This window comes from Bombus impatiens, unplaced genomic scaffold, assembly GCF_000188095.3.
Source record: "Bombus impatiens unplaced genomic scaffold, BIMP_2.2 scf_0114, whole genome shotgun sequence".
Lineage (NCBI taxonomy): Eukaryota > Metazoa > Arthropoda > Insecta > Hymenoptera > Apidae > Bombus > Bombus impatiens.
The window spans coordinates 1,119,447-1,140,989 of NT_176533.1; the positions used below are offsets into that span (position 1 = coordinate 1,119,447).

Genomic DNA, 21,543 nt, shown 5'->3' on the forward strand with positions numbered 1-21,543 from the left:
TTTAAATATTTATAATTATCAAAGGGACTATGTACAGGGCATAGATTAAACTATTTTACAGTGTTTCAATTAAGTTATAATTTGTATTACAGGAGAACTTTCATTAAATATATTTCTTCTCTCATTAATATATAATAAATATATTTGTGTATAAACAAGTGCACATGTAACATTCACATAAGAAATATTGTCTATCAATATAAATAATAAGGAACATACAAAAAATTAAGACTGTGACTTAAATGTCACTTTTAGAGCTCTAATATTTAAATAAGAAAATCTTAACACAAACGGGATTTGTCAGTGTTTATTTTGATTAAAAAGTATATGTAACTTCCAATAAAAAAGAAGTAGTGTTGTAAATTCAAACTTCATTATTTCTTAACAAATTAAAAGATTGCTAGAAACAACTCACAAAATTATTATTCTTTTCTATTGATATTGCAGACATCTTAAACACATTTACATAAGTAATATTTAACACATTGTCTTTATGATGAAATATGTAATTATGCCCTTTGTTAATCTCAAGCTTAGAACCTCTGAAATTTAAACAAATACAATGTTGATAATTCGTGTTATGTAAAATGTTCTGTGACATTTCTTTTATTTAATAGATTAAACTATGTAACAAATGTTTATAAATATACATCCTGTTTAGTTCTAATGAATTTTTTATTTTTGAAGTATGTTTCTATATACTTGCTTACACAATCTTGTTCTGAAAAATAGAAATAAAGTATGTACCGAATATGATAATATTTTTATTAAATATTTTAATAAAATATTTCAGTAGATACTAACCAGGAAATGTATTCTCAATAATAAGCATATCAGCTATATGCTTGGCAACTACTTTAAAGAGCTGTCTATTTTTTATTCTTCGTTTCTTATAGAACGGCATTAAGTATTTTACAATCCATGGTGCTATTCTTTCTTTACATGCTGCTAAATGTTCTTCTATACAAATTGGTGAATCTGCTATCATACCTTCATCATCACTTTCTCCAAATAATTCAATAAATTTTTCCTTAACTCTTCTATGTCTTCTGCAATCTTTTAAAGATAATTCTGTCATTCTTGCCTTTAGTTTTGATACTTGATATACACGTTCAACAAGCCAAATATTGTTTATTCTACGTTTTTGCTTGTTTTCTGTTGTCTCATTTTCTGTTGATGATGATTTATTATTACTTTCTCTGGTTTTCATCTCTTTATAATAACTAAAACTATACTTTCCTGTACTTGTATTTGATGTTTTTATGTTAGTGTTCTTAACCGAGTTAATCTTTATGTCATTACTTTTAGCCGTGTTAATAGAACCATTAGAATTATGTGGGAGAAGAGCGTTAATTTCTTTATCCATATTAGCTTTAGTAACGCCTGAATGTTTCTCAATTAATGTCATAAGATCACTACTATCATCACTGTCACAAAACATATCTTCCATGTGTTGCAAAAGAGAATCCTGTGAATTCTCATCATCAATTTGAACATTGGATTGATTTGTAACTTGAATATTAGAATTATCTTGTATACAACTAAAAATATTGCTATCTTCTTCTTTTATTGTTTCTTCATCCACTATCATTTTATTGCATGTCTCTTCATCTAAATCATTGAATTTATTGTTTTCTAGATCATTAAGACTAGTAGAATTGACAGTAGGTGAAGCTGTATTATTATAGACAGTCAATTGAGAAGATATATCATCCATATAGTCTTCATTTTCATCATTTATATCATCCTCTTCTTTATGCTTTAATATTTCCTTTGTTGAGGACAATTCTTCACAATTAGAGGTGATACATATACTTTGAATGTTATCTGCCCTTTCTAACTCTGCCCATGAATTAATTGTTTGAACTCCAATGTCTACCTTAGATGGTGCGGTTTTCAAAAATATCACTAATTTTTTATAGGCTTTTTTCTCTGATGTATGTGATTTTACATCTGAAATCTATAAATATCTTAAATTCAACTTTTAATCAACTTATCAGATCAAACTACATCAATAAACAGAATTACCAATTTCAATATATTTTGTCTGTATAAAGTGGTTTCTAAAGATGATCGAACTGCAAGTAATTCCATTTGATTTGCACACATTTTCAACTGATTACTTGGAATCTCTTCATTCTTCTCCTTATAACAAAGGATGTAATTGCTAAGTAAGCATTTATGTAGATAGGAAAAATATATAGTACGAACCTGTAATTTAAATTTAATATAATACAAATCATTGAATTAAAACATAATTAAATATTTTTATACTTTACAGATATATATCTGTATTTAATTAATTAATTATAAATTACAAAAATAATTTTTAAATTCAAATATTTAAAATTATATTTAAATTTTAATATATCGAAGTGTTTAATGGATTTTTTACAGAAAACATGCCGTAGTAGTCAGTCGAAGAAATTCATCATTTAGATCAGTGGGAATATGAAATTTGTTCGCTGAAAGTGAAGGTATTGAAATTGAAAGGAGATTGTTAATATCTTCGAGACTAGTGTTATCATCGCTATCCCAAATATCAAACTCTTCCTGTTCTCGTTTTATCGTAAATGGTAAAAATCTTTCCATTTGATCCATCGTTATGATGGATTGAGAACAATTTTTTATCAAAATTTTATGTAAAACTATTTCAAACTTCTCACTGACAAATGCCGTAAATATTCATCGGGCAATAATATTCGATGTTCGACTTTCTTGTGACTCAAATGCCCATTTGTTATTTTATAACATGAATATAAATAGACATTAGGTTTTATATCAATGTTAGAATCAAACAAATAAGTATCTTTTTGTAATAAAACGAAAATAATTTTACTTATATCTATATATATATACTTGACCACACAATAGTGATTTGCCAGCAACTAACTTCACACATGTCAGAACTCAAACTGTATTGTATAATAAATTGATTTTTCTATAATTTATTATGCTAGTTAAACTTTAGGTAAAGATTTTATACATATAAATTTTGTCAATATATGTTATTTTGGAATGTTGAGTAATAATTATTAATTGGGATCTATCAAGAATTATCTGCCACTTTTTTCTACATTATTAAATTCAAAATATGCAAAAATTTATATGAAATATAGAAACAATTTGATGTTATTAAAAATTTTGATGTTCTAAAATTTCTTAATTTTCTAAATATTTTAATATTAATTAAGTAATTAAACTTTTCAAATCTTTATAATTTATTATGATTTTATTATAAAGAAGAAGTAATTAATTTATTTTATATTATGATGAATACTATCAGTTTGCATATTGGTAAAATAAAAAATGCACGTCGCTTTTTCCATACTATTTTCTTATATTTCAAATATCATTGTCTTTTAATTTAAAAATAATATTAATGGTATAGAAAAATACAAAACACAAAATCAGAAATATTCTGTTTGATGGCCTTGATTTATATTTGTACTCTTTCAATACCAAGTTTTATAAAAACGTCGAACTTGTGTTAATATACAATGAACTCAAATATCACTGAAATGCTTCAGTTGTCTCTAGTTTCTGGTTCTTCATCGTATGCTGCCATAACTTTCTCCATTATCTCCCAAAGTTTATCTCTTGTTAGGTCTTTACAGAAGACCTGGAAAAGATAATAACTTTACCTTATGCTTTTAACTAATTCCTGATCTTCATAAATTTAAAAATGTTCTTAATTGTTACATTAAACCAAGGTTGCTGGTCACATTCGTCCATTAATGGTACTACTACACCATAAATTTGAAGTGACAAATTAATACAAGCGATTGCTATTAAATTTGGTGGATAATCAAGTATAGCTGGGGAATGATGAAAATCTTGTAAAAGTGCCATGCTTGTTTTTGCAACTGGATATTTAGACCATTCTTCCTCTCCAAACCATGCTTGCAAAGATCGTAAATAATGTAACATATACTAAAATAATATTTTCTTATTTAGAATAATTATTTATGGTTTATATTTTAATTAACATAAATTATATGCATTTACTACTGACTTTGTGCGGATGTACAGGAGTCACTTGAAACTTGAGCATACGCATAATTAGAAGTTCTGCTTGGACAATTGCATCTCTCATGCTCCAATATTGATCTCCTAATTCTAATGGTTGTGATCCTCTATGTAATGTGCTGTAAGATACATTCATTACATCTCTAATTTTCAAATTATCATCTTTCACTTTTCCTGCTAAGTAAAGACAAGTAGCAGCAATTAGCTGAAACACGTGCACATCTATGTAAATATAAATTATAAAGGACATATATTTGAAACTTTAATTGATATTGTAAATTAATTATTTACACAATTATCATAACCTCCTGGAACAGCTTCTTTTGTAAACCTATGATACAATGTTGCAGCTGTAGCAATAGTCAGAGGATGAGCTTCCAGTTTTAAACCTATAATTAATAAAGGTTAATATCACTTTCCACTATTACAATATAAAACTAAATAATCAAAGAACTTACCACATTCAAATATAAATCGTGAAATTGTAAAACTATCACTGCTCTTTGTGTAATCAATTGTAATGCTCTTTTGCAAAGTGTTTCTTTTCTCCCGTTGCATAGCTAATACATCAATAACATCTTTCATTTTGGAACTGTATGGATACAATATATTATTTTTAATTTATTACAAATTGTATATATGCATACATATAGTCTTACTAAAAATATTGTAAAAATTGACTTAATCAAAGAAAATAATATATGTTTAACATACTATACTTTATCTGGGAAATGAAATTCATTAAACATTGTTGTAAAGTAAGTTATAAAAATCACGAGCCGGCGTACAGTCAAAATTTCGCAAAGAAATTTATTTCAAATAATTCATGTATTTCCTTAAAGTACCTTAAAGTTTCCGTACTAGTAGGTTCCGTCGGATTCATTTTGGTGATATATATTCTATTTGAATTTGTCTACAATTAATGTAATTTGTTTTGTTACAGGTTACAATGTATTTATTTATTGCACACTGCGTATCAGTGTTACCAGTTAATATATTCCCTTTCCTTAGTGACTTTAATACCAATATTAAAATAACTATATCCGATAAAGATTCTAGAATTACTGATCCTCAGAAATTAGAAATGAATAGAAGCTGTTAAAAATAAATATTGTCTGATATTTTGTATGTACCCTTCAAACGGAAATATCTTAAAATTAAATGATGAGAATAGTATGGTTATTAAGGTTGGATAAAGAAGGTTGACTTCGTTTTTCCATGCTCTGCAAGAATATTGAAAAATAGATATATGGTTCTATTTTTAAAAAATAATAATGACCTTGAAATCTCGCCAAAAAAAAAAAAAAATCATAAGAAAAAACTAATTCTACCATTACGCGTGGTCCTTAAAATAATGTAACTTTATACAACAATAAATGGAGAAGATATATAAGTGATTCCATTTAACTGGACCACTCTGTATCGTAAGGGTATAGTTTTTATATTCATACAAATGGATTTAAATAATTTGTTAATAATGTAATATGTACCTCGTTTAATTAAAAATGAATTTTCACTTATCTGTAAAAAAGATTTCATCATTTCTTAAAGAAATTTAATAAGTTTTAGTATCGTTGAATTAATTATTCACATTGATTTCTGTTACTATGTAAGATTGCATAATTAACTTTGATACAATTGTAATTAAAAAAGTGTGAACTCATTCTATGTTAGTTTTCATGGCGCAGTTTTACAGGTCACAAATATGCCTTTAAAAGGTATAAATGTATTAGAATTAGCTGGGCTAGCACCAGGCCCTTTTTGTGGAATGATATTAGCCCAATTTGGTGCATCTGTAATCAGAGTGGACAAGGTATAACTAATGATTAGGCGATCATGTTTTAAGCTCGTTTTTTGGTCATGTATATATCAATTTTTAAATATTCATTTTTTTATAGACTTATGGATCTTATAATGCCATTGATTGTCTGGGTCATGGAAAAAGATCAATTGCGTTAAATTTAAAAGTTTATGAAGGTTCTAATATATTTAGGAAATTGATCAATCAAAGTGATGTGCTTATAGATCCTTATAGACCTGGTTTGTATTCTTTAATAAATATATTATTGTTATTATATATATCTTTTACATATTGATTAATATTAAAATAGGAGTAATGGAAAGAATGAAACTAGGACCAGAAGAACTTATGGGAATAAACAAGAGGTTGATATATGCCAGGTTGACAGGATTTGGGCATAATGGACCTTATGCTAATATGGCTGGACATGATATAAATTATTTAGCTTTATCTGGTAATTTAAAAACAACATATGTATTCTAGCTTATTTTATTTTAAGTAAGGCATATTTACTAAACTGCTTTTGATAATGTTCAGGTTTATTATCATTATTTGGACGTCACAATCAGAAACCAACACCACCAGTCAATTTAGTAGCTGATTTTGCTGGTGGTGGATTAATGTGTGCTTTTGGTATAATACTAGCATTATTTGAACGTAGCAAGAGTGGTATTGGTCAAGTGATTGATGCATCAATGGTAGATGGATCTGCATATCTAGGCAGTTGGTTCTTTAGATCTCAAAATGTGCCTGGATTATGGGGAAATCCTCGTGGTAAAAATATGTAAGGATCTCTAAGTTATATCATTATCTATTTCCTATTTTTTTAATAGTTTCATATAAATAAATAATTAAATAATATTTCTTACAAATAGATTAGATTCTGGAACACACTTTTATGATACTTATGAAACAAAAGATAAACAATATATGTGCGTTGGAGCAATTGAACCTAAGTTTTATGAGATATTTTTAGAGAAACTTGGAATTTCATCTCATGAAATGCCACAATTTGAGAATTTTGAAGAAAGCCGTGAAAAATTAGAAAAGATATTCAAACAAAAGACTCAAGCAGAATGGTGTGCCATATTTGATGGTACAGATGCTTGCGGTCCTTAAAATAATGTAACTTTATACAACAATAAATGGAGAAGATATATAAGTGATTCCATTTAACTGGACCACTCTGTATCGTAAGGGTATAGTTTTTATATTCATACAAATGGATTTAAATAATTTGTTAATAATGTAATATGTACCTCGTTTAATTAAAAATGAATTTTCACTTATCTGTAAAAAAGATTTCATCATTTCTTAAAGAAATTTAATAAGTTTTAGTATCGTTGAATTAATTATTCACATTGATTTCTGTTACTATGTAAGATTGCATAATTAACTTTGATACAATTGTAATTAAAAAAGTGTGAACTCATTCTATGTTAGTTTTCATGGCGCAGTTTTACAGGTCACAAATATGCCTTTAAAAGGTATAAATGTATTAGAATTAGCTGGGCTAGCACCAGGCCCTTTTTGTGGAATGATATTAGCCCAATTTGGTGCATCTGTAATCAGAGTGGACAAGGTATAACTAATGATTAGGCGATCATGTTTTAAGCTCGTTTTTTGGTCATGTATATATCAATTTTTAAATATTCATTTTTTTATAGACTTATGGATCTTATAATGCCATTGATTGTCTGGGTCATGGAAAAAGATCAATTGCGTTAAATTTAAAAGTTTATGAAGGTTCTAATATATTTAGGAAATTGATCAATCAAAGTGATGTGCTTATAGATCCTTATAGACCTGGTTTGTATTCTTTAATAAATATATTATTGTTATTATATATATCTTTTACATATTGATTAATATTAAAATAGGAGTAATGGAAAGAATGAAACTAGGACCAGAAGAACTTATGGGAATAAACAAGAGGTTGATATATGCCAGGTTGACAGGATTTGGGCATAATGGACCTTATGCTAATATGGCTGGACATGATATAAATTATTTAGCTTTATCTGGTAATTTAAAAACAACATATGTATTCTAGCTTATTTTATTTTAAGTAAGGCATATTTACTAAACTGCTTTTGATAATGTTCAGGTTTATTATCATTATTTGGACGTCACAATCAGAAACCAACACCACCAGTCAATTTAGTAGCTGATTTTGCTGGTGGTGGATTAATGTGTGCTTTTGGTATAATACTAGCATTATTTGAACGTAGCAAGAGTGGTATTGGTCAAGTGATTGATGCATCAATGGTAGATGGATCTGCATATCTAGGCAGTTGGTTCTTTAGATCTCAAAATGTGCCTGGATTATGGGGAAATCCTCGTGGTAAAAATATGTAAGGATCTCTAAGTTATATCATTATCTATTTCCTATTTTTTTAATAGTTTCATATAAATAAATAATTAAATAATATTTCTTACAAATAGATTAGATTCTGGAACACACTTTTATGATACTTATGAAACAAAAGATAAACAATATATGTGCGTTGGAGCAATTGAACCTAAGTTTTATGAGATATTTTTAGAGAAACTTGGAATTTCATCTCATGAAATGCCACAATTTGAGAATTTTGAAGAAAGCCGTGAAAAATTAGAAAAGATATTCAAACAAAAGACTCAAGCAGAATGGTGTGCCATATTTGATGGTACAGATGCTTGCGTAACACCCGTTCTAAATTTAAAAGATGTTGCATCACATGCACACAATAAGGAAAGAAATATATTTAAGACTGGAGACAATGGTTTGGTAACTCCAAATCCTGCTCCACGTTTATCTCGTACTCCTGGAATATCTAAAAAACATGAAAGAAATGCTAAATTGGGTGAGCACACTACAGAAATTCTTACTGAATTAGATTTTAAACCAGAAGAAATTGTTAATTTAATAGCAAATGGAATTGTTAATCAAGGAATGAAACATTCTAAACTTTAACACGTTGACGCCGGCGTGCGCCATCGGCGGGTCACACGTGTCTGTCACGAGGGGCTGCGATGGGTCACACATGTATTTCACAATATAGGTAGTGATTCAGCATTGCCCCACGAAGCAGATAGTGAATTCGTGCACCGGCGTCAATGTGTTAAGCATGTAATTTATTTTCATTAAAATGTTTACATATATTTGTTAATTCATGTAATAATATAAGAAAGGTTGTTAGTGTCCTAAAAAGCGAAAAGCTAGCAGTTTATATTAAAGATTACTAATTACTCTATTTAATGACAATCAAAACTATCAATAATCATATTTTTATATTTTTTTAATGCAACTTATTGTCATCAAGAAAATAAAGTATCGATACTAATGATAATTTGTGCAACATGACTTTGGTATCTTTTATTGTTTCTGTCAGAATTTACAGAAAATAATATCAAAATAAATATTATTCCTATGACGTATATTTTGTGCATGTTTCATTTCTTATGCATGGACATGGCTGTCCCTGTTAACTCTTGAAGGTCGACACGAACAACGTGCTCTGAATAATTGTATGTTCTTCAGGCACAGTGTATGTATATTTATGGGGAAGAAACGAAAAATTGCACTTTCATTGTTTAACGATATACAATTAAACTTTAATACACTTAAATAAGCTGATACACTATAAGAGTTACGCACGTGATTATGCCCCTATTTGAGGATTGAATGTTTATAGTTGAAAGTTTACAGTGTATCTTGCTTGTATAAATGTTTGAGAACGTTTGACTTCTACAAAAATTGGAAAATACCTGTATAAGTCAATGGGGGAAGAATGTTTGTGTTCTCCTCGGAATGTCCGAGGTTTGTCTCATGTATTCAGAATGCACGTTGATTGGTTGTTATCAAAATTTAATTTTCTAATCAATGGTACCCTGAGTGTCAGGACTACCCTTCCATACACCTTCTTCTGGTAAGGGCATAACCTGAACTGACACGAGATGTTCGTTTTTCCGGAAAGATCGTGATATTCCTCCTGGTCAGAAACTTCGGCAATTTGTACTGTTATAATATATTTCCAAAGTGCCCTTTAGAAATACTGAATTTATAACACATCTTTGGTTATTAAGTGTGCATTAAATTAAAATTCTAAGTAATCCTAAAAATATGCTGTCTATTACTTATAATATTTAATAATTTAAGAATTTAGCTCAAAAATAGCTTTTTTTGCAATCGTGCTAATAGCTTTACCGATGATGGCCTCATGTGTTTCTTTTGTGTGTACCCGACGGAACATCTTATGTGTAATATATATCTTAATAGTTTATAGTGGATAGTTCACTTTACATATTTACATATATATTATGTTGAATTATTTATAATTGAGAAAGCAGTATTATTATATTAATATATAGATTATTATATTTATATTATATATATATAGCTGTATTATATATTATTATAAAAGCACTTGTTAGTGATACAATATTTATTCTATCATACAAGAAGATGCTTGTTAGTGGTTGTGTCTATATACAAACAAATTGCTACTAACTGGGTGAAATTAAAAAGTAATCTATTTTAAGGTATGTAAGTATTCATATTGAAGCAATTCTCGTGACAATGTGTGTTACATATTATGAACCATTTTTTGTAACTGATTAATTTTATTTACAATAAATAATCGTGTTAACTAATTTCTAGATTATCTTAGATAATTACTAACACATTGTTAACTAATATGACTGACATTTCCTAAAATAAATTTTTAATAATTTACAAATAAAATTTATATATAAAACACATATATTTTACGATTTAACAATGGAAAAATTGGTGCAGCATAAAAGCAACATAATACAATTATTTGTGTCATATATCTTGAAATTTAGCATACAATTGCAACATAGTTTCATTATAAATACCGGATATTTGTTACAAACTACATCAACAGATATGAAGCGTATTTGTACAATACTATTACTGAGTCGGTGGTGGTTGTAATGGTTGATCTCGACGAGGTCCCCTTTTAACAGGTGGAACAGACGCCGGTTTTATCGATAATAAAGAACCAAATAAAACATGTTGTATAACAGGAAATTTTGCTAAAACCTGTGTATGATGTTTAAAACGTCATTATCTAATTATCATATTGATAAGTTGTTAGCAATAATATTTACCTCAGCTCTGTACATTTTAATAAGACCATTATTTACTTTGACCCAAGAAGATACAGCACTAACATTCCATAACTGATTTGAATGTTCAGCAAATGGACCTATCTTTACCTAAAATAATATTTGCCTTTAAAATATATAAAAACGGCTAACAATACAATATATGTGAGTGCATATATATGTATACAAACCTTTGAAATAAATTCAATACAACCAAGAAACATATATTGCTTGTTAAAAGCTTGAATAATATCTGGTTCAACAAAATGACGAGGTTCTATACGAGGATGCCCTGAAATGTATATCATTTTTTGTGTACATTTATGTATATCTTTGAAATACATTATGATAAAAAATAAAAAAATTAGTACAAAGCAATACCAATTAATTGAGCACTTCCCCATATAAATGGGACAAATTGATAGTCATCTAAGCTCCATACACCATGACTACCTGCTGGTTCCATCCGATAAGTTAATTGTAATCTACGTACTAATTCCAGATATCTTACAAAAAAACAAAAACTATTTTAATCTCTGGAAACACACAAAATATTAGGGTAAGAATATCAAGTTCAATAAAAATTACCTGTTAAATATTTTTACAACTACAGCTACTTTATCATCCTGTGTGAAAGCACCAATTTTGAACATACAACATAAAAACATTAAAAATGCCATTTCATGTCCTGTACCATAATCTATACGCGTTGGATTTCCAAAGCCTTCATATAAATACTGGACTATTTCTGGAACTGCTCTATGTAATTTTTCTGGCAATACTTTTTGTAATTCTGCTATTCCATTCTGAAATATTATGAATCAATAGATTTTGAAGATGGCTATGTAAAAGTAATATATATTTACCTGTTGTAATCTTTCGTGCCATTCTCTAAACGATTTGTTACCAAAACGTTGGGGCTGCTCAGTGGGAGGTATCTGTGTTATCCATTCATCAAATTCATTAAGCATTTGAACAATACTGGCTATTGTAGGACTTTGTGTGTATTCAACATTTAAAGCTTTTCCCTGAACCGATTCATTTAAGGCCAATATAAATCCCAAGTATTCCTACAAAATATTTTTACATGTTTTTTCATACGATAAAGATCCTTGAATATTGAAAATTGTGATAATATCAAATATCATTAATAAAAAAGAAATAGTATGCAAATTCTTACAAAATATGCTTCGGATTTTTCCCAAATTACCATATCAGATGGTACTTTAATCGACTTTTTCGGGACGACGAATTCATGATCGTCGGCTACAATATAATTAAAAGGCAATTACTCGATATTATTAAATATATTTATTTTAATTAATGTTTGAAATACGTACGATTTACAGGTGACTTTGACGTTGACATCGTACTTATCACAGAATTTGGTTATTATTCATTGAAAATATACGTATAATTAATAATAAACAAAAAAGAATATATATTTACGTTATATATACAAACACATGTATATAAGATGTATGCAAAACATTTGAGTTGCAAACGTATATTATTAAGAGTTAAATTGCTTTGGATATTCGTAATAGAAACGTACGAACCCAACTCTGAAATCGTTAAAATTGAACAAGATAGATATTACAAAATGTTTTCAATAAGTTGATTTTGATCACAACAAAATTTCGTACGGTCAAAAATTTATAGAAAAATTAAATAATGCACATACATATATCTTTTTTACATTAAATCCACTAAAAGTTAACTAAATCTTCAAAAGTTACTGAAAATATATTTTGACCCATGATTATACAAAACAGGTTTCAACACTCATATACCGAAGCCTAGGGAAAACAGTACAAAAATTGAGTTTTGACTAGTTGTGAAAAATCAACATGGAAGACAAGAAGGTTCTCATTTTGCGCATGTGTGATATGTTCTCAATGTCTCAGACAGAGATGGAGACTTTTAGCTCATCTTCGTCTGTCTCGCAAGAACGCGAACTTCGTTGATCATCCATGTTGATTTTTCATAATTAGACACGATTCAATTTTTGGACGATTTTCTCTAGCGAGTTTCGAAACCTGTTTATATGATCGTGTTTTAATCAGCGAGACAAATCAGGAAAGATAAATAAAACCACGTGGTCAAAATCTAGGGGATACTAGGCTTCGTAATTTTGAAATATTATAAATAGGAAGTTATTTCTCTAAGTTTGAGCTTTTTAAGTTAAATTATATTGATCAATTTTATGTATAGATCTCATTTATTGTGGTATTATTCACGGTCATATAAACAGATTTTGTTACTCGTTAGGGAAAAGCATCCGAAAATTGAGTCATGAAAAACCAACATGAAAGATAATAAAGTTCTCTTTTTTGCGAGATAGACAGAAATGAGTAGAGTATCTCTGTCTCTGTCTGAGACATTCATACCATGACACGCATGCGCAGAACTGAACCTTTTCGTCTTCCATGACGACTTTTTACGGCTCAATTTCTGGACAATTTCTTCTATGCTTTTGGTATATGAGTATGGTTTTGTTTATATCCGCTCTTTATGATGATTTACTCAGGTTAACTACTGACAAATATTTTTCCTTAAATTACGTAAACAAATTGTGTTCAAACTTTAAATCGACTTAAATTCTAACTACGTAATTATCAAATACGTCAAATACGTATTAATATTTTTTATATATCTTGTACAAACTGTGAAAGCTGTATTATGCAGAATAAGATGACAGGATAACATAATTTAAATTGTGAAATAAAAGAAAATGGGAAATTATCAGTATTATCATTTATTTTTAAAACTATATTGAATGTGTACGATTTATAAGAAAAAGCGTTTATATATATATATATATCAGGTTTGTATATACTACAAAAATCAACATTTTTTTATCATACAAGCTTTTTAATAAAGTTTATATTATAAGCATGAGTTATTCCCAAGAAGAAATAGAAAAAAAGCGTTTGTTAGCTTTACAACGTAGAAAGGAATCTCAATTGAAAAACAGTTCATTAATCCCTAATGCAAATACAAGAAATAGGATTACTTCTGCTAATAGTAGTATCATAACTAATGAAAATAAATCACACAATAGCCCAAAAGTTTTTGGACATGGTTCGTCATCAAAATATGTTGACTATAAAGCAAAATCTGAGAACAATTGCTTCAAGCATAGTGGAAAACTTAATAAACAAAATGAACGATTTAATCCTATGTCAACAAAGAATTTTTTTGGTCAGAAATCTTGCATTACAGCAAAATGTTACATGTTAACTGATGAAAGATTTGTATTAGAAACTTCATCATATTTTCCTCCACTTGTTGAGGCAATAAAGAAAGTTTCAAGCAGATCATATGGTAATATAAGAGTAGTATATTCTTAAATTTAACATAAATAAATAAATTTTAATTACTAAACATAGAATATATAAATAACGGTACCTGTTATATATCATATTTTTATTTTAGATATGAAAACTAAACAATGGAATTTTCTTTTAAAAGACTATGAAACAGTAATAGAAAAGGTTATTAATTTCAAATCTGATATACAAATTACAGGATTACCAAAACCAGTCCTTCAGGTATTATATTGAGGAATAATATATTGTATTTTGTGTGTGTATGTGTATGTATATACATTTGAAATATTTTTAGATTTTCAGGAAAAATGACACCTCAATGAATACTGAAAATATTGATCTATTAGACATTGATCCTCAGTTAGTAGGGAATTTAATGCCCTTTCAACGAGAAGGAGTTTGGTATAACTACATGATTTACATGTGTTTTTAAATTTAAAATAGGATAGAATTAAATTTATTATTTTCAGCTATGGAATATCTAAAGGTGGTCGTTGTATGATTGCTGATGATATGGGTTTAGGAAAGACCATTCAAGCACTAGGCATTGCGCATTATTTTAGAAAGAATTGGCCCCTCCTTATTGTTACACCCGCTTCAGTCAGGTTTGACAATGAAGAATATGCTAGATAGATATATTTCATTGTATTAAAGCAAATAGTAAAAATGATTTTGAAAAATTTAGGTATCAATGGGCAGAAGCAATATATACATTTTTGCCATCTGTACCTGCTCATTACATTCACCAATTTGCAAATACCAAAGACTGTATTGATAGTAGTAAAATCGTTATTACAACATATGATCTTCTAGTCCGAGCGATGGACACGTTTGAACGCCAAATTTTTGGTTTTGTTATTTTGGTATGTTAAAAAACAATATATTGATTAAATATAAATAGGAATATATATATAACAGGAATAAATAAATTTATGTATAGGATGAGTCTCATGCATTGAAAAGTCTTAAAACTGCGAGATTTAACGCTGCACAATGTGTAGTCTTGCAAGCACGTCACGTTGTTTTGCTATCTGGGACACCTGCTTTATCAAGACCCATGGAATTATATTCTCAAATAAATCTTATAATGCCAAATTTTATGGGGTAATGTAAAATGTTCGTTATATGTAATTTATATATGAGTAAACAAGTATTATTTTTACATAGATATCAAGAATATGGAATTCGGTATTGTGCAGGAGAAAAAACTTCATATGGATGGGACTTTAGTGGATCGTCAAACATGCAAGAATTGCAGTTATTATTAAGACGCACTTGCGTAATTCGAAGATTAAAAAATGATGTTTTAAATCAATTACCGGCAAAAAAAAGGTGAAGGATAAGTATACTTATATCAGATTATTTGGATAGTACATAAGCAGTACATAAGATAGTACATTTGTACATTTGAATTTGTACAAATATAAATGTTTATTTTACTAAAAAAATTTTAGAGAAGTTATTATACTAGATCCAGGCTTAATAAAAGTTGGTACTAAAGAAATGGTAGAAATTTCCAAGAAACTAGAGCGAGAGGTTCTGAATGGTATGGAAAAACATCGTACTCTTTTGCACTACTATAATGAATCTGGTGTTGCTAAACAAAAGGCTATATGGTATATATAAATAACATTTTTATTTAGTAAATAATCACTAAAGTTACAAATACAATTTTATATAATAAAACTATTTAGTATAGTAATGAATATTGTCTAATATGTATAATATTATTTCAGTGATTATATTTCCAAGCTGTTCATGAATAAACAAAAGTTCATTATATTTGCCCATCATCAAAATGTTATGGATGCTATTTGTGATGTTGCAGAATCTATGGATATAAAGTAATTATACTGTCTGCATACACTAGTGTATAAAGATAAAATTTTTATTTATTCAAAACTTATTTATGCGTTTTAGATATATTAGAATTGATGGAAAAACAAATCCAGAACGCAGAAAATATCAAATCGACCAATTTCAAAACTGTGACGATTGCACGGTAGCAGTATTATCAATCACAGCAGCAAACGCCGGAATTACATTAACATCTGCGAAACTTGTAGTTTTTGCAGAACTATTTTGGAATCCTGGAGTATTTATCATTTATTTTATTTCTTGAAATCATAATTACTTAAAATCAGATTCATTTAATATAATCTGTTTTATTATAGATATTGTGCCAAGCTGAAGATAGGGTACACAGAATTGGTCAAGATAATAGTGTTATCATTCAATATTTGGTTGCAAAACAAACAGCAGACGATTATTTATGGCCGTTAATTCAAAAAAAGATGAATGTATTGAACGAGGTTGGACTTGATCAAAATTTTTCTCTAAAAGATATTGATGTCACTGTACAAGCATTCAGTTCAGAACAAAAAACCTTAGATAGTTTTATGGATAACTCACAAAAAATAGTACACAGTAACGAGAATGTAACAAAAAATACATCACAAAGTCAATTTTCCACAACTGAAGAGCTTAAAGAATTACTTGATTTAAATGACGAAGACTTCGAATTTTGTGATTGGGATGATATGAAATGAAAAACTTATTTTTATACAGTATTTTGTTTACATTGTGAAAAGTGTATAAATGCATTCAAATAATAAAAGCACGAACTATTTTCTACATATTGTATATAAACATAGCTATTAATAGTAATAAAGTTTTTCATATTAAAGAATGTGGATATTTTAATAATGTTAAAAAATCCATTAAAGAAAATATAAGAATATTACCTAGAATTTCGTAATAATTTTTATTTTTCAATTACGAACGCATAATATCTTTTTATTATACAAACTTTACCTCGTATATACAAAAGTACAAAAATTAGATTTCCTCCAATTTTAAAAATTCGAAATTACTAGTAGTTTTAAGTTGCTATTGCAGTGTTTACACTAGTTTTATTAATTTGTGTTTACAACGAACGATAATTCAATAAATGCGCGAGCAGATTTAAACCCACGTTATCGCACGTCTTATATCAATATAGTAATAGCTTATACTTTGAATATTTACCGCACAAACGAATGTTCTTCAATGCAGTGTTTCTCTCGAATCTAATGTTTATCTGTTGGTTTAAGCCGTGTAAAAATATCCATTTATATTGTTTATAACAAAGATACTTGCAATGTCCATTTTTAACGCGCACCAGTTTTTAGGTGCATTGTGTAAACGTTATGTAATTTCACTGCCATCAATAAATTTATCTAGAACTCAAAAAGCAAGTATCTCTTTTTGAGGTTAGAATAAATATATTTACATTCTATAATTTCTATATTATATAATATTTACGGAATGATATTTTATACTGTTTTAATTATTTTATTACTCTTAGTAATATGATAAATATTTGTATACAAAATTTGTATGATATTAGTTTATAATGGAGTAATCAATTTTATTCTGATATTTTCCTTTTTTTCTTGTAGATTTTTATTATTTGTCTTACTGGAGGATCATTACTATTAGGAGGACTAGCACAGTTTTTAAAGAGACGTAGACGACGTCCTCGTCCTTCAAGAAGAACCCTAAGGGAGCTAAAACAAAGATTTACTGCTGCAAAGAACTCTAATTTTGGTAATTTATTACAATAGCATATAATTTTATAAGTAGACATTAAAGAAATAATGATAAACATATAATGTAAACTTTATTAATGCTATAACAAAATCTTATGATATTTATGTCTTATTTGTAGATGTATTATCGCAAGCATCATGGGCAAGAAAAAGTGAAGCTAGCAGCAAAAGTCATATAAGTGATCGAGTATCACTTATATCTTCTGTTCCAGGAGGTCCAGATGCTGATGTAAGACTTACTCCACAACAGTATGGGGTTCTTGGTAAGTGTTTTTCATACATGGCTCTCATAGTTTTCAATGTAGTTGTGCAATACCTTAAATGTGCCTTTATATTTATTATACCTTATATAATTTCTAAAAGATTCTGGAATATTTTAATAATATTTTTGTGATTATAAAATTTGAAGATAAAATTATATCAACATTATCAATCTATTTATACTTCCTTATCGGAATTAGAAAATGAAATAGTGGAAAACAATCAGATATTTAAATGGTTTTTAACTTTAATGAGAATTTTTATTATACACAGGGGTGGGGGTGTACAGTAAGGTAATATCGTTAAAGGAAAGAATAATGTAGTAATAAGACAATGTAGATACATTTTGTAGCACACGAAATATTTTTCACATGTGTGCGCTTATGCATAGAGAAGGAGAATAAGGGGGAAAGAAACTACATTTGTTTTTACATAATAATTTATATCATAATAATTTATAAATAATGTATCGGTGCAATGCACATATTTCTAAAAAACTGGGTTGTCCTGGGTATTGCTAAATGCAGTCATTTTTACATTGGAGTTTTTATTAACATTTTCTCAAAGGCGTACAGAAATATGAAGAAGCAACTAAAAAATAAGCGGTAATTTCTTTTCTTCCAAATATAGAGATATCCCTATTATCATTTGTATCTTTCATCAATTTTTATCTTGAAAACATACTATCCATTTACTTTGGGCCACGTCCATCGCATCACTTTATTCACAATGAGAAAATATTGCTGACAGTATTAGATATCATTATCTTGCATTACTTTCTACCTACTTTTTTTTTCTTCTGCTTCATTTAAACACGCAACATTCTAAAATTCACATGTCCCAATCTCGCAACAAATTATTGCTTTCTATAATAATTAACAAATTATTTAACAGAATATGTCACATTCCTTTACATCTACATAAAATTTTTACTGAATATCACAATATTGTGATTAGGCTTACTTCGGTTAATGTTATTATAAACTCATGGACAATGTGTTCGTGTTCGAAATGAATGTTTCCTTCTTACATTTTTTCCGTTAGTGCTATAATGTAATAAAATATGGATAATTCGTACGATGTTATTTACCACTGTTAGAAAAAATTATAAATGATTAAATAAGTTCGTAACAATTATACCTAATGAGAGTATAGAAATTACGTTATATACATATACAAATGTATCAAGAAAATATCGTCGAAAGAAAAAAAGAGAACGAACGGCATATATAATTATTTTTCCTGAATTTTCAACATAAAGACGTTTAAAATTAAACGTAGTTATTACGTTATAAGTCCATATTTCTCGTCTCGCTTATTAAACAAATGTACCTTACAAATTATTAACGTATCTATACAAATTAAAATACTGCATTCCTTTGTTATTACAATTTCCATTAATAATTATTTTCTAGGAATCTGCAAGCCCTATCACTTTACATGAGACAGATGGGTACACAAAATATTGTATTATTTTTACAGAATTGGAAACAAATTACCTTCAATAATATAATAATTGAAACCTACTAACCTACTATACCCATTCTCAAATAACGTGCACTTCTTTCAATATTTTTATTATGTAGCAATCCTCCTACTATTTCATTTTATCTAAGGGCTCCTCGAAGCTTTACATCAGTCAGACAAATGATATTGAAACATCGTTGAAAAAATACAGGTACCCATCCACCTGTACTCTACATATTCTTACTCGCTACACCTTTATAAATCTTACAATTGTCTAAAATTATACTGCAATCTCAAAAATATATATTGTAATTGCGTTAACTCGCGAATCTTTGTCCCTCCGTAATCATTTTTTTCTTCATCATTTTTACCTTCAATTTCCCACTCGTTTACTCGTCGTTATTTCTCCCAATTTTTCAGAAACTATACATATATTTATATATATATGTATATATAGTTGCCCGAGAATAATACCTGCAGTAATTCTAAACTCTCTTTGAACACGATTCTCAAAGAAAAGGGTATCATCCTTTCTGTATCTCATGTGTTTACTCTCTATTTTCCCATTCAAAGCTTGTTTTCAAAGACTTTTCTAGAAGAAGATCCTAGAACGTGCACTTTTGCGAAGGCATAAAATAGTTTAGCTGGAAAATCGATTCACAGCGAAGATTAGTTTAAAGACGGAATGTCGTTAGTTTACACATTCATCAATTAATTCAACAATATAGAGGTAAATGTTAACGATCCACAGGCTGTTGTTAACATGTCCATATGTTGGCTGGCGATCGCTTGTACTTACTTAACATTCGTCGTGAGACTAGCTCATCGCTTAAGGTATCCCTTTCATTTGCTATCCTAAACGTGTATATATATATATTTTTTATGTATATATATATATATATATATTAAATATGAAGTATTTTTTTTATTCATCTTCGAAAGGCAAGCATTATGTCAGCGTTGACATCGCGGTCTGACTTGATCAGCGATTTATAATCAAGGTAGCTTTTTTTATTTCGTTACATACTCTGCTATATGTACGAAATTACAGCAACATCTTGTGTGTATTTGTATTCAATTCATCTATTTTTTTTTTACCTTTTTTTCGCTATTTCCATTTTTGTCTTTTTTTTACGATTTTTTTTTTAGTCTGCGTTTTGTGATAATCTCTGGACATTATTTTTTTTTCCTCTACGAATATATTACTATTGCAACTTAGGGCTTAGGATACTCTCGGAATCATCGATCTTTTCACGTAATTTTATTGACCACCGTCAGTAACGAAATTAATAAAGGCAATCCTACGTTTAATCTAAGAAGAGACGACGCTCCGGAGTACGTCACCTCTACCTTGTTCTTCAGCGACAACGGTCCACCGTCATCGCTCTGCATGTTAGACAGATCCGATTTCTTCCGTGGTATGATCATGTTCTCGTCATGATGCTCGCTCTCTTCCGTACCGTAGTCCTGTCGAACGTCGTTGCTTACGTTCTGCGGGGTTGCGGTGGTGCTCGGTTCCGTGGTAGGTGGTATGGTGGTGGTAGGAACTAGACTATAATTGGCAAGGAAGTAAATGGGTCCGAATATGGGTTTTACATCGAACATGCTCTCTTCGGCGCGAATGCCGCTTATCTGGCGAGACCTCGTCTCTCCATCCTCGTAATGGGAAATTAATTTTCCGGAATAGGGTACCTCCATGGAGGTGTAGTTCGCTACCAGACTCACATTTATTCCTGTACCGGGCAGGAGATTAATTTTTACCCTGTTTTAAAAAAGTAGCGTATTAGTATTATTGGAGACTTGGACACAACGATTGTAAGATTGTTTCAAATGTTATAACATAGTTATAACATATTGTTGGATTGGATATTATATTTTATATGTACTGCTTAATATCTCATTTCTGTGCAATATAAAAAATCATTTAACAATTTTGTTTAGTGTATTGTAA

The 21,543-nt window shown here is 28.8% G+C and overlaps 8 protein-coding genes across 19 annotated transcripts in view; 4 read left to right on the forward strand and 4 right to left on the reverse strand.

The window, feature by feature from the left end:
* Nucleotides 1-124: 124 nt before the first annotated feature.
* LOC100747920 lies at nucleotides 125-2,851 on the reverse strand. Of its 2 annotated transcripts, none has more exons than XM_003486496.4 (4): nucleotides 2,407-2,851; nucleotides 2,029-2,211; nucleotides 805-1,960; nucleotides 125-721 (listed from the first exon to the last, which is right to left on the reverse strand). In XM_003486496.4, the coding sequence occupies exons 1-4, from the start codon at nucleotides 2,599-2,601 to the stop codon at nucleotides 639-641; spliced, it is 1,617 nt and encodes a 538-aa protein (XP_003486544.1). In that variant the 5' UTR covers nucleotides 2,602-2,851; the 3' UTR covers nucleotides 125-638. The 2 variants fall into 2 exon arrangements, with proteins under 2 accessions (XP_003486544.1, XP_033174676.1); XM_033318785.1 differs by having other exon boundaries at nucleotides 2,396-2,503.
* Nucleotides 2,852-3,417: 566 nt separating this feature from the next.
* LOC100740329 (cyclin-Q) lies at nucleotides 3,418-5,036 on the reverse strand. 2 transcript variants are annotated; one of them, XM_003486434.3, is made up of 6 exons: nucleotides 4,875-5,036; nucleotides 4,488-4,621; nucleotides 4,321-4,418; nucleotides 4,016-4,234; nucleotides 3,703-3,933; nucleotides 3,418-3,622 (listed from the first exon to the last, which is right to left on the reverse strand). In XM_003486434.3, exons 1-6 carry the CDS (start codon nucleotides 4,910-4,912, stop codon nucleotides 3,527-3,529), a joined length of 816 nt encoding a protein of 271 aa, XP_003486482.1. In that variant the 5' UTR covers nucleotides 4,913-5,036; the 3' UTR covers nucleotides 3,418-3,526. The 2 variants fall into 2 exon arrangements, with proteins under 2 accessions (XP_003486482.1, XP_024220711.1); XM_024364943.2 differs by lacking the exon at nucleotides 4,875-5,036 and adding an exon at nucleotides 4,744-4,793.
* Nucleotides 5,037-5,590: 554 nt separating this feature from the next.
* LOC112211981 (alpha-methylacyl-CoA racemase-like) lies at nucleotides 5,591-6,949 on the forward strand. The gene is made up of 5 exons (XM_024364882.2): nucleotides 5,591-5,842; nucleotides 5,928-6,069; nucleotides 6,141-6,284; nucleotides 6,368-6,614; nucleotides 6,706-6,949. The coding sequence occupies exons 1-5, from the start codon at nucleotides 5,735-5,737 to the stop codon at nucleotides 6,947-6,949; spliced, it is 885 nt and encodes a 294-aa protein (XP_024220650.1). The 5' UTR covers nucleotides 5,591-5,734.
* On the forward strand, nucleotides 6,941-9,569 carry LOC100748039 (alpha-methylacyl-CoA racemase). Of its 3 annotated transcripts, none has more exons than XM_033318772.1 (6): nucleotides 6,941-7,023; nucleotides 7,288-7,412; nucleotides 7,498-7,639; nucleotides 7,711-7,854; nucleotides 7,938-8,184; nucleotides 8,276-9,569. In XM_033318772.1, exons 2-6 carry the CDS (start codon nucleotides 7,305-7,307, stop codon nucleotides 8,781-8,783), a joined length of 1,149 nt encoding a protein of 382 aa, XP_033174663.1. In that variant the 5' UTR covers nucleotides 6,941-7,023; nucleotides 7,288-7,304; the 3' UTR covers nucleotides 8,784-9,569. The 3 variants fall into 3 exon arrangements, with proteins under 3 accessions (XP_033174663.1, XP_012236334.1, XP_012236335.1); XM_012380911.3 differs by having other exon boundaries at nucleotides 6,949-7,023; nucleotides 7,274-7,412; XM_012380912.3 differs by lacking the exon at nucleotides 6,941-7,023 and having other exon boundaries at nucleotides 7,159-7,412; nucleotides 7,735-7,854.
* A 984-nt stretch (nucleotides 9,570-10,553) lies between these two features.
* LOC100740087 (serine/threonine-protein phosphatase 2A activator) lies at nucleotides 10,554-12,594 on the reverse strand. Its single transcript, XM_024364942.2, has 8 exons — nucleotides 12,283-12,594; nucleotides 12,123-12,208; nucleotides 11,809-12,012; nucleotides 11,531-11,748; nucleotides 11,324-11,448; nucleotides 11,134-11,234; nucleotides 10,946-11,053; nucleotides 10,554-10,877 (listed from the first exon to the last, which is right to left on the reverse strand). Exons 1-8 carry the CDS (start codon nucleotides 12,308-12,310, stop codon nucleotides 10,746-10,748), a joined length of 1,002 nt encoding a protein of 333 aa, XP_024220710.1. The 5' UTR covers nucleotides 12,311-12,594; the 3' UTR covers nucleotides 10,554-10,745.
* Nucleotides 12,595-13,421: 827 nt separating this feature from the next.
* Nucleotides 13,422-16,908, forward strand: LOC100748157 (SWI/SNF-related matrix-associated actin-dependent regulator of chromatin subfamily A-like protein 1). 3 transcript variants are annotated; one of them, XM_033318771.1, is made up of 12 exons: nucleotides 13,422-13,769; nucleotides 14,007-14,269; nucleotides 14,381-14,496; nucleotides 14,570-14,676; nucleotides 14,745-14,879; nucleotides 14,960-15,137; nucleotides 15,215-15,378; nucleotides 15,442-15,606; nucleotides 15,729-15,890; nucleotides 16,011-16,118; nucleotides 16,195-16,369; nucleotides 16,449-16,908. In XM_033318771.1, exons 2-12 carry the CDS (start codon nucleotides 14,125-14,127, stop codon nucleotides 16,821-16,823), a joined length of 1,830 nt encoding a protein of 609 aa, XP_033174662.1. In that variant the 5' UTR covers nucleotides 13,422-13,769; nucleotides 14,007-14,124; the 3' UTR covers nucleotides 16,824-16,908. The 3 variants fall into 3 exon arrangements, with proteins under 3 accessions (XP_033174662.1, XP_012236326.1, XP_003486546.1); XM_012380903.2 differs by having other exon boundaries at nucleotides 13,839-14,269; nucleotides 16,449-16,823; XM_003486498.3 differs by lacking the exon at nucleotides 13,422-13,769 and having other exon boundaries at nucleotides 13,840-14,269.
* Nucleotides 16,909-17,189: 281 nt separating this feature from the next.
* The window catches only part of LOC100750068 (mitoguardin), a 41,770-nt gene continuing 37,416 nt past the window's right edge, over nucleotides 17,190-21,543 (forward strand). The window contains exons 1-3 of the mRNA XM_003486430.4: nucleotides 17,190-17,506; nucleotides 17,715-17,862; nucleotides 17,984-18,127. Of these exons, the coding sequence (XP_003486478.1) occupies nucleotides 17,414-17,506; nucleotides 17,715-17,862; nucleotides 17,984-18,127 (385 nt within the window). The 5' untranslated portion in view covers nucleotides 17,190-17,413. The remainder of the gene's footprint in view (nucleotides 17,507-17,714; nucleotides 17,863-17,983; nucleotides 18,128-21,543) is intronic.
* LOC100740525 (protein unzipped) overlaps nucleotides 18,913-21,543 on the reverse strand; it is a 33,866-nt gene continuing 31,235 nt past the window's right edge. For all 6 annotated transcript variants that reach the window (XM_012380907.3, XM_033318798.1, XM_024364979.2 and 3 more), the window contains one exon: nucleotides 18,913-21,354. In XM_012380907.3, the coding sequence (XP_012236330.1) occupies nucleotides 20,844-21,354 (511 nt within the window). In that variant the 3' untranslated portion in view covers nucleotides 18,913-20,843. The remainder of the gene's footprint in view (nucleotides 21,355-21,543) is intronic.